This window comes from Monodon monoceros, unplaced genomic scaffold, assembly GCF_005190385.1.
Source record: "Monodon monoceros isolate NGI ecotype Baffin Bay Population unplaced genomic scaffold, NGI_Narwhal_1 Super_Scaffold_7, whole genome shotgun sequence".
Lineage (NCBI taxonomy): Eukaryota > Metazoa > Chordata > Mammalia > Artiodactyla > Monodontidae > Monodon > Monodon monoceros.
In genome coordinates, this window is record NW_021703784.1 from 91,377,146 (window position 1) to 91,392,494 (window position 15,349).

The following is a 15,349-nucleotide window of genomic DNA, read 5'->3' on the forward strand; positions in this document are numbered from 1 at the left end:
AGATACATGTAAAAGGGCTGTTCTACCCATGGGAGCAATCCAAATGTAGGTTCCTCTGCATTCTGTTGTGTAAATTGAATGATGTGTTAATGGAAGTCTTACTTCCTGAATTCAGGGACCATAGGGCAAGAGAAATAGCAATTTCTTTTCTTTTCTTGGTCTAGCCCTTGGTGAAAAGCTAATCTTTACTAACTTTTTTCAAAAGAGACTTTTAAAAATTGAGACAAAATTCTCATAACAGAAAATTAACCATTAACCATTTTAAAGTACACAGTTCAGTGGAATTTAGGACATTCACAGTGTTGTGCAACCATTACTTCTATCTAGTGCCAACACATTTTTCTCACCCCGAAGGAAACACCATACCAAGTAAGCAGTCACTCTTGATCCCTCTTTCCCCAGCTCCTGGCAACCACTAATCTTTCTTCTCTGTGGATTTAATACTATGCTGGATGTTTCATGTAAATGGGATCATACAGTGTGTGATCTTTCGTATCTGGCTTCTTTCACTTAGAGTGTTTATACCTAAGGTTCATCCACATTGTAACATGTGCCAGTACTTCATTCCTTTTTATGGCTGAGTAATGTTCCATTGTATGGGTATGCCACATTTTGTTTATCCATTCATCAGTCGATGGACATTTGGGTTGTTTCAACTTTTGGGCTATTAATGTACAAGTTTCTGTTTGAATGCGGTTTTCAATTCTTTTGAGTATATACCTAGGAATGGAATTAATGGGTCACATGGTAAATCTGCGTTTATCTTTTTGAGGAGCCACTAAATGGTTTTTCCCCAGTGGCTGTACCATCTTGCTTTCCTACCAGCAATGTACAAGGACTCCACTTTCTTTCTTTTTTTTTTTTTAATTGCATAATTTCACTATCCCGCAGAGAAAATTACTGCTAGATCTTTTTCTTTCTTTCTTTCTTTCTTTATTTTTGGCTGTGTTGGGTGTTGCTGCGCGCGGGCTTTCTCTAGCTGTGGAGAGCGGGGGCTACTCTTCATTGTGGTGTGCGGGCTTCTCATTGTGGTGGCTTCTGTTTTTGCAGAGCACGGGCTCTAGGCATGCAGGCTTCAGTACTTGTGGCTTTCAGGCTCAGTAGTTGTGGCTCTCGGGCTCTAGAGTGCAGGCTCAGTAGTTGTGACACATGGGCTTAGCTGCTCCGCGACATGTGGGATCTTCCCTGACCAGGGATTGAACCTGTGTCCCCTGCATTGGCAGGCGGATTCTTAATCACTGCACCACCAGGGAAGTCCCCAAGGACTCCACTTTCTGTACGTCCTGACCAACACTTGCTGTTTTCCATTTTCTTTTTTAAAAAAATTATGGCCAAACTAGTTTGTCATTGTAGTTTTAACTTGTGTTTTCCTAATGATGTTGAACATTTTTTCATGTGCTTGTTAGCCACTTGTATATCTTTTTTGGATAAATATCTATGCAGGTCTTGACCATTTTAATATTGGGTTGTCTTTTTGTTGTTGAGTTGTAGAAATTCTTTATATATTTTGGATATTGGTCCCTTATTAGATATATGATTTGCAAATATTTTCTCCCATTCTTTGGTTTGTCTTTTCACTCTCTTGATATTGTCCTTTGATGTATAAACAAATGTAGTTTTTTTTTTTTTAATTTTTTTTTTTTTTTTTGCGGTACACGGGCCCCTCACTGTTGTGGCCTCCCCTGCCGTGGAGCACAGGCTCCGGACACGTAGGCCCAGCGGCCATGGCCCACGGGCCCAGCCGCTCCGCGGCACGTGGGATCCTCCCGGACCGGGGCACGAACCTGCGTCCCCTGCATCGGCAGGAGGACTCTCAACCACTGCGCCACCAGGGAAGCCCACAAATTTAGTTTTGATGAGGTCCAACCTACCTATTTTTTTCTTTCGTTGCATATACTTTTATGTACTTTTAGTAGCTTCTTAATTTTCCTTTCTGTACCCCTTCCACCTTCTAATATTCCTCATCTATTGCTAATATTTGTTGAGAATTTATAATATGGTAAGTTCCATGCTAAGTACATTGTATACATTATGCTGTTTAATTCTCAAACAATCCAGTATGGTGAGTACTATTATTAACATTATTTTATTGAGTCTTTACAGTACCTCTATGGGACAGATGGTGTTGTCTTCACTTTATAGATAAAGAAACTGAGACAGTAGAGGTTAAGTAGCTCCTGATAGTTGGCAGAGTTTGCATTTGAACCTGGACTTGGAACCTTGCTGGTCTGATTTTACCACCCATGTTCTTAACCACTTCACATGCTCCCTTTGTACTTAAATGGCAAAAGCCTAAATAAAGGCTTTCCTCTGTGGGGTCTTACTAGGCCTGTGATCCAGAAGTAGTAACCTCTTTGTTCCCAGTCAGAATTCCTACTCTCAGGAGGCCCCTTGTGTGTTACCCTCACATTTTGGGTATTCCCAAAGGAAGCCACAAAGCAGTTTGAATCCACTAAATCACGCAGAGGCAGAAGGATTGATAACCTTTTAATTCTTGTGCAAGGGTTTGCATTTTAAAGAGGATGTGGCATTCACTGAAATGAATCATTTTCTGCCAAGGTTTTCAGTTAACCAAGTAAAGTGAAAGAATCAGGCAGGAGATATTTTTGGGTTTTGGTGCCGCCAGAATGTTATTACTCGGCCTTGCCTGGAAATGGGCCCAGGGGATTAGCTGCCTTAAGTGGATCCTACTTTTTGCAGTTTCTTCCTTTTCTCTGTTCTGAACCTCTGGGTGCTTTGAATGTTGTCTTGTTCTGTTTTGCTTTTGTTTGTTAGTTTTTGAAGTGGCAGATTATAACTGTCTGCCCCATTTGGTTGGGTCAAGGGAAAAGGAGGGAAGGTTAAGAGAGAGGTTCAGTAGGGAACCCAAGAGGACGTAGTGGGAGAGGGGCCTATGCAGTACTGGGATAGCATGTTTGTAAACTGACCCTTTTCTTTCTATAGTAGTATGCTGTACTTGAGAAGAGGTGTGTACTTCCCCCAGCCGTGAAGTTGTGGGAAATGCCCACAGTATCAAGCTTGATGCGTAATCTGATTGTTTTTCCTATAAAAATTCTTTAATAAAATATGATGAGAACAAGTTGTAGTTGTCTTTATTTTGCATCACTTTCACTGCTTCTCTTTAATAAAAATGCAGGAAGTTGCTGCTGTTTTATTAACTTGCAGGCTGCATGCCTCTCTTCTTTGTTCTTTGTTAAATATGAGCTGGCATGTGTTAGACTACTTTAGCATTTGCTGTTAGGACTTCAGTGGTTTCTAAATTCAGCCTGGCTAAGCCTGTTCCCTGTTTGCCTGAATCAATTGAGACTGCTATTTTTAGCAACAAAAGGGGATTGAAATAGCAATTTTCTTTCCCTGTAATAGATCCCCAAGAGGAATACTGATGCAAGCTCTCTGTCATTTTCTATTCTCCCCACCCCGCAAAAGCACTCAGAGGAACGGCAGCTGTCCTGGTTTGCGGCAGTATTAATCTTTAATCAATCGAGTGTTTTCAGCATTCAGGTGTTGGGGGACGGGTGGGGAGGGAAGGGTCAGGAGAAGGAACCTGCTTGGAATAACTTAAGCTCTTATGCATGGGCTCTGCAGTCAGAATTTGGTGGGTAGTGGCAGAGAATAGAGAGAAGAGCTAAAAATAGCATGTGTGCTTCCAGTGTTCCTCTAGTCTATTTTTGATGTTTGATTTTGATAAGGTTGATTGGGTTCTTACTAAAAATATCTGTTCCTAGCAAGTTGAGGACAAAAAGAGTAGAATATTTTTAACCTACACAAACAGAAGCATTTTTGTTGACTTTATAAAATCTGGAAGCTGAGCCCTGGTCAGTTGCCAGTATTTTATATAATCTGTAACAAGCTAGACACTTCTGGATGCCAAGTTGGGATATTCTTTATAGTTGTCAGTTTCCATCTTCGCAAAGGCTTGCAAATTTGGTTTCTGGTGTTACATTTATATATGAAAACATAAGCCTTTTTGAATCTCCTTTTTCCCCCCTCCCTTCTCTCCTTCCTCTACCTCAGTTCTGGCCCTGGCTGTCATAAATTACTCTCAAAACCCATAGGGTTGTGGGTAATACCTGAGGCCACTGGGTTATGCATGGGCAATACCTGTAGCTTTTTTCTGTGTATTGTTGAAAACAACCTTAAGTTATCCACTTGCTCCATGGCAAAGTGGAATCTGAGACCCGAGTGTTAATTGAAGAAGCCAATCTTAATGACAAGAACAGAGAACTGTCCTTTGAAAATGTGTATCTGTAGATTCATCATAAACTAAGTTAAACTTCTCTCTGAAATTTCTTAAATTTTATTTTAGATCACTGATTCTTGATGTTGAGAGGGGCTGAAGAATAGGTGGGGTTGTGTACAGTAGGTGATTGGGTGTTATTTCTAAAAAAGTGGGTAAAGCAGTGGGGAGTGTCACAAGAGGCTAGTTTTCCATTCATAATCTCCTTTTACTCATTCACTTATCTCACAAAACCTCATTCATCATCTACTTTTTGCCAGGCACCGTGCTAGCACTTAGACTGTGGTGACCCAGACCCTTATGGAAACCTATATGATGAATGTCATGCAGGGGAGGTACAGAGTACCATGGGGCCAGTGAGCTATGAGAGCCTGCTAGTCTAGAGGTCAAGGAAAGCTTAAGGGAGAGGAGATGTTCAAGTGAATATGTCAAGGATGGGAGAGAGAAAGCGGGGGATGTGAAATTGGGAGTAGAGGGAACACCATTTGTGAAAAGAGAGCATGTTACGTTGTAGGAACTGGAAAAAATTCAGCATGACTAGGGCAGTGGGTGGTAGGGGGAAAGTGATGAGAGGTGAGGTCAGCTCATGGAAGACCTTGTAAAGAATAAGGGCAGTGGGAAATGACTGACAGATTTTGGGCAGGGAAGTGATGTCAGATCTGCCCAATGGAGTGGTCACTTTGGCTGCAGTGCCAAGAATGAGTTGGAGAGGTATAAGAAAGGGATTAAGGGGCTTCCCTGGTGTTGCAGTGGTTAACAATCCGCCTGCCAATGCAGGGGACACAGGTTTGAGCCCTGCTCGGGGAAGATCCCACATGCCATGGAGCCACTAAGCCCGTGTGCCACAACTACTGAGCCTGCGCTCTAGAGCCTGCGAGCCACAACTACTGAGCCCGAGTGCCACAACTGCTGAAGCCTGTGTGCCTAGAGCCTGTGCTCTGCAGCAAGAGAAGCCACCCAATGAGAAGCCTGCGCGCCGCAACTAGAGAAAAGCCCGTGCACAGCAACAAAGACCCAATGCAGCCAAAAATAAAAATAAAAAAATTAATTTTTTTAAAAAAAGGGAGCAGTGAAGTAGTTAGAAGGCTGTTGCAGTAGTTCTTGTGGGAGATGAATGCTGGTAGCCCCAGGTGGTGGCAATGGGGAGACGTGACTAGATTTGTGTTCCAGGTTTTATATAATTAGCAATAGGGAAATATTGTTGCTTCTTGACAGAAGAATGAGATCATAAAAATGGTGTTTGAGAAAGATAATTCTTAGCTGTGTATTGCATGAATCAAGCGGGAAGGAACTGAAAGGGTCATTGCACAAGTCCTTGTGTGTTGGGATGATAGCTTAGACTAGGGTGAGAGCTGTTGTGAGAATTAACTGAATAATATCAATGAAGTACCTTGAGCAAATAGTCTTATAATGATGTGAATAGTGTCGATGAAAATAATAAACAATCAGTAATGAGACTAGAAAAAGAGTTTTATTTGAACTGAACCGAGAACTATAGCTGGGAAAACAGCCTTCAGATAACTCTTGAGAAACTGCTCCTGAGAAGCCTGGTTTTCAGTATGGTTTTATATCTTGTCAGAAGAGAGAACATTAAACAACTTAGGGATACATTTCTTCAAGGTTTCCAAAAAAACGACCAGCATGTACACGGTGAGTCAGTATGGCCTTGGCGAAGGGAGCCTTATCATCAAAGGAGCACCAGCATTGGCGTCCCAGGAAGGGAGACAGGTAATCTTTATTTTTAACGTGGACATTCTTTACTTCTCGTCAGTGCGCCCTTTTCTTTAATAATTAAAGCAGATGTACAGTGTGTGTTTCATAGGCCACAAACAGGCTGTTCCAGTTAAACTAAAATTCAAGTTAACTCATATATAAGCCAGAATGGCTTCCCTGTACCTCAAGATGTGAATATTTATTTTATCAATATTAAATATTTTGTTTTAACAATTTACTGACAGCTTACTCTTGCTTTTCTGGTCCTGTAATAGTCACTTTAACAATATAGAAGTTTATTTATTTTTCACCCAGTTTAAAGAAGACCAGACAGACTTTTTGTGTATGTTGGTTTTTGTTTTTTTTTTTTTTGGCTACTCCTTGCAGCATGCAGGATCTTAGTTTCCCAACGAGGGATCAAACCTGCGCCCCCTGCAGTGGAAGCTCGGAGTCCTAACCACTGGACTGCCAGGGAATTCCCACTTTTTGTGTATGTTTGATTCTCTGTGGTAAGCAGTTAATAAAAAAAGAACTGATTGGCTGAAAAAAAAACCTGGCATAGAAATTCCATGGAGTCATGAAAAACCTTGATTTCTACGAGTATGTTCCTTCATCTTAGCCCATGGCTTCTACCCTCAAGGTTACTTCCTGGTTCAAGACTGCTGGAGCTACAGCCATCATTTTTTGAATTGGCTAGACGATGGGCAGAAAGGGGCCTCTCCCTGCTGAGTCACTCCTTTAAGCAGCCTTTCTCAAAGTCCCTCACAACACTGCATCTTATTTTCAAGATTTAATTCCATGGCCACACCTAGCTGCTAGGGAGGTTGTATTCCAGGCCACGATTGCTGCAAAGAAGGAAGGGAAGGATGGGTACTGAGGAAGACAGCAGGCTCTGGCCCGTGTGTGTACATAACATAAGAAGAATGGGTCCCCAGGATTGCTTTTGCACATGGCATCATCTTTTGGTGTGGCTATGAGTGCTTAATTTTTTCATCTTAAGAAAATGCAAAAAACAAGCAGTATTTCTAATTTGGAAGCTGGTCTTTGTTTCATTTGGTTTTCATTGCAAGGTGGTAGGTATATCAGGGTGATAGTGCTTAGATCATGTTTCTCAAAAGACCTACCAAGAAATGATCTTAGGTACTGCATTGATGAATATTTTAAAATGTTAATGGTTTTTTTACATATTTTACACTAATCTATATTTATTGAAACTGGTAGTCTTTTACAATAATCAAGTAGTTAAGTAAATAGTCCAGTAATTAAGATTTCTATTAAATTTAATTTTTTAAAAATCAGTTTTAAGAATGTATTAGGTGACCTTAGGAAACACTGACTTAAGCAGTGCTACACTGATTTTTGGAAAACTGGAATAGATGAAGAACCTGCTGGATCAGTTTACACCATCTTTCTATTGCTGGTAGGAAAGGACTTCTGTTTTTGGAAAGGCAATACAAGCACACGGTTAAAAAATACCAACAGTAAGAAGAGTAAAAAATAGTAACCTCTTCCCTGTATTTCCCCAATGCCCCAGAACAACTGCCAAAAGACTTTTGATTTAAGGTACGCTTTAATTAGCTTCAGTAGTTGTGGCTTGTGGGCTCTAGAGCGCAGACTCAGTAGTTGTGACGCACGGACTTAGTTGCTCCGCTGCATGTGGGATCTTCCCGGACCAGGGCTCAAACCCGTGTCCCCTGCATTGGCAGGCGGATTCTTAACCACTGCGCCACCAGGGAAGACCCAAGGATTTTTTTTCTATCCAACTATGAGCTGCTGTCTCTGCTACTACTGTTGGAAGGTATGTAGCTTTAAAGCAAAGAATATATCTTTAAAAGCAAAGGCAGGATAATCCTTGTCCCCATCCTCCCTGTCTTAAATAAACAAATTTATTATTTTTTGGCATCAAGTAAAACTTTTATGAGTGAGTAAAGTTTGACAGATGACTTGATTGTGTCTGTACATTATTTCAAAGATATTACCTATCATATGACTTAGAGAACTAAAGAATTTGTCACTTCCTTTGATGGGGAAATGATACTTGATCCCCCATTGCCTGGCCATTGTACATGACTCTGATTATTATAGAACTGCAGTGGTGCTTACAGAGATGAATAAAGGAGGCTCTGGTGTCCAATTTTATTTTTTGTTTCTTTGTGCCCATAAAAATAATTTTTATACTTTTCTATTTTCTCAGGAAAAAAACATACTTGTGAGGCAGTATCTGACTTATGTGTAACTATACAGTTCTGCATTTGGTTTTGAGAATTATCAGAATATGGAAAAGTGATATTTTTATCTATCTAAAAAGATCAGAGGCTAAATTTTTAATATTTATACAATTAAAAATTTTTTAATATTTATACAATTTAAAGTCATATTATTTCTGTTTAATATTTGAAGTCTTAACCGTGAGATGGGTGATTTATGGAACACCTAATAACCGCAGTGGGTCTTATACATCATTTTATTCTCTGTAGTCATACACATAAGTTTCTAAAGTGTTAGTTTGCTTTAAATTTGACAGTTAATAGCAGATGATAGGAAAAAATGTTCTTGTTGGGAGCATAAAGCTAAATCTTTTGAGAAGTGTGTTTAGTATGTATTCTCAACTTAGTCTACTTTAAAATGTTTAAGAGGGACCTTGGGGGACTTCCAGTTTTAAAATAGCCAAGTAACAGTATTTCTAGCCTTTTATCTCTTGGAAATCCTCTCTAATAATTAGGAGAATAAGGAACAGAAAGCACCATTTTGATGAAACTAGGGAACTTCTGAAATCCCTCATCCCCAGTCACAGCAAATGAAGTTGGAAGAGTGATAACTTACCTCACCGAGCCGACACCTGAGTGCTCATGGATGGTCCACCATTGGGAAGCAAGCAAGTTTGCTCTGCACCCCAGAAAAGCACAGGAATTACAAGTTATCAGGTACCTCAAAAGACAGGGATGGGGAAGGGCACTGAACCAGATGTGCTTGAGACTCCAGAAAATTGGGCACAGAGGAGGGCAGAGGTGAGATATGAGACTGAGAACGGGGGTTAGGTGAAAAGTCTACAGACTAACAGCTGCCCAACTACCCAGCAGCCAGAAGACTGGAATTTGGGAAATGCTTAAGAGATACTGAAGGGTCCTAGGGAAAATGCAGATACTGACTTGTGGATTCCCTAATCAAAAAGCTGGTTTGCCCATCGATTACCCTGTAGTGGGAGTCACAGCATAGTCATCCCACCCGTGTACACTAATTGCCATGTTATTGCCTCCAAGATGAGAGAGACCAAAACAATCAAAAGGAACTTAGAGGAAACAGAATAAAAGAGTAGAAGAAAGTATAAATATGTAAACAAAGTCTAATTAATGTCCTCAGAGATAAGAGAAGATAGTGGATTTATAATAAGAGTAAACTGCTGCTTTAAAAAGAGAAAGAGCAATCAGAATACAGAAGAGCTCTTCAAAATTAAAAGATTGACAACATAAGTTTAAAAAGTCAGTAGAACATTTGGAAGATAAAAGTTGAAGAAATTTCCAGGAAAGTAAACAAGAAGAAAAGTAACATTCATAGAGAAACTCTTACAGTCTGAACTCTGATTAATGGAAATTCTAGAGAAGAATGTGAAGAAATTATCAAAGAATTAATACATAAGAAAATTGCCAGAATGGAAGATCATGGATTTTCAGGCCCATCAGCACCAATGAATGGAAAAGCACCCAGCCCAAGCTCTGTTACCAGGACAGAGTCCTAAAGATTAAGTAACAATCCTAAAAGCCCCAGTGACCAAAAAGTTCATTTGCAAATTGTCTGAAATCAGAATGGTGAAACATTCTTTTTAAACAACACTGGTGCAATGGAGAGTTGTTTTTAATTTTTTGTTAAAAGTGATCTGTTTAGAATTCCATACCTAGTGTCGACTTAAAAACAAATGCACAACCTAAAAGTTGAAAATTATATTTTATTTGGTGGACATACTGAGGACTCAAGCCCAGGAGACAGCCTCTTAAATAGCACTGAGGGAGGTAAGGGAGGAGACGGGTTACATAGGAGTTTTCGCAAGAAAACCAAGTAATCAAAAGATTGCTGTTAATTAAAGAAAACCAGACTTCTCCAGTTAATGAATTTAGCACTTTTCCATGTATGGGAAGATGCAAGAGACTGCGTTTATTGAAGTCATTCCTTTGATATGCACCCTAAAAGGCCAGTATCCTGTTTCTCTCCATCCTGAACCCCCTCAGGGTGCACACTTGGGGGTGGCTGTGGCTTGATGGCCTCAACATCCGTTGTTTACTGATATGGCAGGCGACCTTCTTTGTCCACACTAGTTAAACTATTATGTGTGAAGTTAGAAATAGACTTTATTTTTAAAGATATAAAAATGTAAAAAAATTTGCTTCAAACTGTCACACGAAGAGACGTGATAACCAAATTTACTATGATATTCTGGATGGCATCCTACAACAGAAGGACACTCAGTCACAAGACAGTCTGAAAAAATATGAACTTTAGTTAATAATAATGTATCATAATTGGTTCATTAATTGTGACAAATTTACCATACTAATGTAAGATGTTAGTAATAGGATAAACTGGCTTGGTGTATAGGGATTATCTTCACTTTTTTTTTTTTTTGGTGTATAGGGATTATCTTGGTGTATCTGTATTATCTTCACTTTTTTTTTGGTAAGTCTAAAACTTATTTTAAAATCTAAAATTTGCTTTTAAAATGTTTACAAAATGTATCTTCATGCGTCCTTTCTTGGGAAGCTAGATGTGCTGCATAATGAGGGAATAGAACAAGATCTAGAAAAGAAGAGCTTCAACCCAGGAGAGACAGTCTAAGGGAATTCCCAAGATTATGTTCTAGAACAATAGCTGTGCCACAGAGTATTCCAGGTTGGAGTAGGATGAAAGCTGTAGTGCTCTGTGAAGGCGATCTTTAAGGGGAAAAAAAAAAAAAGTAATGGAACAAATTGATGGGGTTGATCATGTGGAAAATTATATCGAGAGGCTGTTAGAGACTGGGGGAAAATTTAAAAAGAAAACTATGCAAATGCAATAAAAAGGCAATTTTAATTCCAGGAGAACAAAAACGTTGATTAGGAAAGAGAATGTAATTCTACTATACTGTTTGATTCACTAGTGGATAATATATTTTTCTAGCCACAGTAATTGTTGTATAATAAAGAATTTGACTGACCTTTGTTTCTGGGAGGGAGCATCTAGATCCTTGGAATTTCCTAAGTGATAGGAGTGTCTTTGTTATTTATGGTGGGCTCTGGTAGTTTATACTAATGAAATCACTCAAATTGGGACTGTACAGAGCTTCAGGATGGGGGCTGGTCCTGCCAGAAACACCAACCATGTGATTAGAAGATTGGAGCTTTGAGCCTTGTGATACCAACTTAACCTTCCAACCTCTGGGGAGGGAAGCGGGGGGGGGGGGGTTGGAGATTGAGTTCAGTCCTGTGACCAAATGTTCAGTCAGCCATGCCTTTGTAATGAAACCCAGTGAAAACTCTGGACCCTGAAACTTGATGTAGATTCTTCCTAGTGGGTGAACACATTGATGTGCTGGGTGAGGGTCGGGGGATGACCTGCCCTGATTCAGAGAGGGCATGGAAGCTCTGCATTTGGGATCACCCTTGACCTTGCCCTAAGTGGCTTATTCATTTGGTTGGTCCTGATTTGTATCCTTTATTATAAAGCTGTAATCATGAACTGTAAGTTATCCTGAGGTCTGTGAGTCATTCTAGTGAATTATTGAACCTGAGGAGTTATGGGAACCGGGAACTTTGTAGCCAAGTAGTCACAAGTGTTGGTGGCCTAGGGACCCCTGAACTTGTGGCTGGTGCCTGCATTGTGGGCAGTTTTGCTGGGGACCATGTCTTTCACCTGTGGGATCTGTACTAACTCTGGGTGGTTAATATCAGAATTGAGTTGCAGTATTACAATAAGGTAAACACTGACAAGTGACAGAATCTTGTGATATAACTTCATTGGAAGGATGGGGAAAATATAAAGGGGGTAAAAGTTCTCATCAACCCTAATGAGTCAAGTAATATATTGATGAATCAGGAAATTACAGTGTAACATAGGATTTAGAACATGTAAAGATAAGGAAAAACCATTAAAAGCAATGAAAATGGTTGCTTCTGGGGATGGAATAGGAAGGTGCAGAAGGATAGGGGTAAAGTCCTGTTTTTTTGTGGTACGTGGGCCTCTCACTGTTGTGGCCTCTCCAGTTGTGGAGCACAGGCCCCGGACGTGCAGGGTCAGCGGCCATGGCTTACAGGCCCAGCCGCTCCGCGGCATGTGGGATCTTCCTGGACCGGAGCACGAACCCGTGTCCCCTGCATCGGCAGGCGGACTCTCAACCACTGCGCCACCAGGGAAGCCCCAGTCTTGGTATTTTTGGCCTAAAAATTTGTAACTGTTATCTTTTTTGGACTAAGTTATGTATTAGACATAAATAAAATCACTTTAAAAAGAAGGAGCTTGACTGTAGGCTGTCAGTAGTTCATCAGGAAATAAACTTGGACAGTGAGATGTGTGTATGTGGGAGGTGTTTTGGGGGATGCTCTCAGGAAGAGCACCTGTGAGGAAGCAAAGGAAGCCGAGTAGGGCAGAGGGAGATGTCAAACTGTGATGCAGGAGTCAAACCTGATCCCACGGGAAGCTCTGAACCTGGGATGGTGCTTCAGAGATGCTTAAGTGATGCTTAAGGGAGCTGGATCTTAGTGTGGACCAGTACTGTCCAGGGGAGGAGCTGTAACCTTGGGCAAGGCAGCTCCCTTTGGCTCAGGGCAGTTCCTGGGAGATGCTCACTTGTGAGCTGACAGCAGATAACACTTCTGGCAACAGGATTGCCTGAAGACCTCTGTGCTGGAAGGGAGGATGTGGTTGGTGCTCTAACAGTACCCATTACAAACTCCAAAAACTGGAGAATCTGGAAAAGGAAGGTTTGATATCCCTTAGGCAAATTTAATAATCTCTAGTCCTGGCATATTCTGAGCTATCCAGGATTTTTTTTTTAAATTTATTTTTGGCTGTGTTGGGTCTTTGTTGCTGTGCGCAGGCTTTCTCTAGTTGAGGCGAGCGGGGACTACTCTTCTTAGCAGTGAGCGGGCTTCTCATTGCGTACTGTGTTAATATATCATAATTTACTTACTCATTCTCTTGTAGTTTATTATTTGGGCATGTTTACCAACTATACGTAAATAAAGCTACCATGGACATTGTTTTGGCAACATGATGCCTATTACCTCTTAGAAATTGTTAAGTCATAGATAGGCACACATTTATTTCTGGACATCATGTAAAATTGTTTTTCCAAAATGACTGTGTCAATTTACAGTGCCACCAGCAATGTATGAGAGTTCTAGTTGCTCCACATCCTTGTCAACACTTGGTATTGCAATCTTTTAAATTTTAGCCATTGTCATGGGTATTCATTCCTAAATTTGAGCCACTGGTAATTGCTCCATCTTTTACATCAAGTACAATTGACCGTTGAACAGCATGGGGGGGTTAGGGGCATGGACCCTCCATATAGTTGGAAATTCAAGTATAACTTTACATTTGGCTCTCAGTATCTGGATCTTGCATCCGAGGTTTTGCATCTGTGGATTCAACCAACCTTGGATCGTGTAGTACTGTAGTATGTATTTATTGGAAAAAATATCCGCGTAGAGGTGGACCCTTGCAGTTCAAACCCATGTTGTTCAAGGGTCAACTGTATTACACAGGTCTTCTTGTGTCTAATTGGTGGGTCCTAATTGTGATCAGTTCTACATTGTAATTCTTAAACTAAACTGTTACTTTTTTCTTTTCTCAGTTGTCACGGGTAGTACTGATGGAATTGGAAAATCATATGCAGAAGAGGTAGGTAATTTTCAAGACTTTTCTTTTTGGTGTAAGAATATAAGAAGAGATATAGAATGATCTCTTACAGTAGTTTTGATTTTTGAAGTTAAAAGCACAAATATAGTGTTACACTATATAATAGATGTAGTTTGTTTCGATCTTGTTAGAAATGCTATGTTTGCTTAAACACAACTTTAAAACAAATTTTTGTGCAAAATGTGTGTCAAACTTTTTATCCTGGAAAGTTGGAGTTGTGAAAATTTTAGTGTAATTTTATTTTATATTGTGTAACTATAGATAGTTCTCAGTTTTTAAAGTTAATTGTTTTGGATTATTTTCCAAAAGGTAGACAGATTATTAGAGAGTGGTTACATCTCCAAACAAGTCCATGGCATCATTTTCACAAGAAGGACTGTGATGGATGGACAGATACTGACAGACACAGGCAAAAGATTCAAGTTCTCTGTAATGTAATTGAAGGAAGGGAAACCATGATAGTTTGAAGACCACTGTACAAAGCTCTCCTGTGAAGGAGAGCTTCCCTGCCTTCCAGTTCCACAGAGGCACCAATAGCCTCTGATATTGCCTGATTGTGAGGAAGGTCCTGACAGATCCATTGAATCTCTCATTTGTCCTTTAAAAAGGGTTTTTTAAAAGAAAAAATCCTTTGTTTTCCCAGCTTTTTATTTTGAGTATAAAAACTACAGAAAAGTTTCAGGAAGAGTATACAATGAACACCCATACACCTTTCACAAGGATTCGCCAGCTGTTAACATTTTGCTATATTTAACTTATAATTATAATTTGGCTGGACTATTTGGGAGTTACAGACATTGTAACAGTTCACTCCTAAATATTTCAGCTTGAAGCTTCTGAGAACTAGAATATTCACCGTTGTAACTACAGTACAGTGGTCACACATAGGAAGTTTAACTTGACACAATACTGTTATACAATATACAGTCCATATACAAGTTTCCCAATTGTCCCATTAATGTATTTCATAGAGCTTCTTTTTTTGTTCCAAAATCCATTTAAGGATTATGCATTGCTTTTTTTCTTTTTCTTTCTTTTTTTTTTTGCGGTACGTGGGCCTCTCACTGTTGTGGCCTCTCCCGCTGCGGAGCACAGGCTCCGCACGCGCAGGCCCAGCGGCCATGGCTCAGCGGCCCAGCTGCTCCGCGGCATGTGGGATCTTCCCGGACCGGGGCATGAACCTGCGTACCCTGCATTGGCAGGTGGACTGCCAACCACTGTGCCACCAGGGAAGCCCCATGCATTGCTTCTTAATGTCATATCTCTTGACTAGGAGAGTTCCTTAGCCCCTGCTTTTTTTCTCTTTTTTCTTTTATAACAGTGGCATTTTTAAAAAAACCTAGGCCAGTTGTTTTGTAGATTTCTCAATTTGGATTTGTCTGATTGTTTCCTAATGATTAGATTCAAGTTAAATATTTTTTAGCAGGAATGCTACACAGATGATACTGTATTCTTTTGAGTTTATCTTATCAGGAGCCACAAGAAGTCCATTTGTTCCTTTATTGATTATGT

The 15,349-nt window shown here is 40.1% G+C and overlaps 1 protein-coding gene across 2 annotated transcripts in view; it reads left to right on the forward strand.

The window, feature by feature from the left end:
• HSD17B12 (hydroxysteroid 17-beta dehydrogenase 12) overlaps positions 1 to 15,349 on the forward strand; it is a 165,799-nt gene that overhangs the window by 37,142 nt on the left and 113,308 nt on the right. For both annotated transcript variants that reach the window (XM_029207055.1, XM_029207053.1), the window contains exon 2: positions 13,773 to 13,819. In XM_029207055.1, coding sequence (XP_029062888.1) covers positions 13,773 to 13,819 — 47 coding nt within the window. The remainder of the gene's footprint in view (positions 1 to 13,772; positions 13,820 to 15,349) is intronic.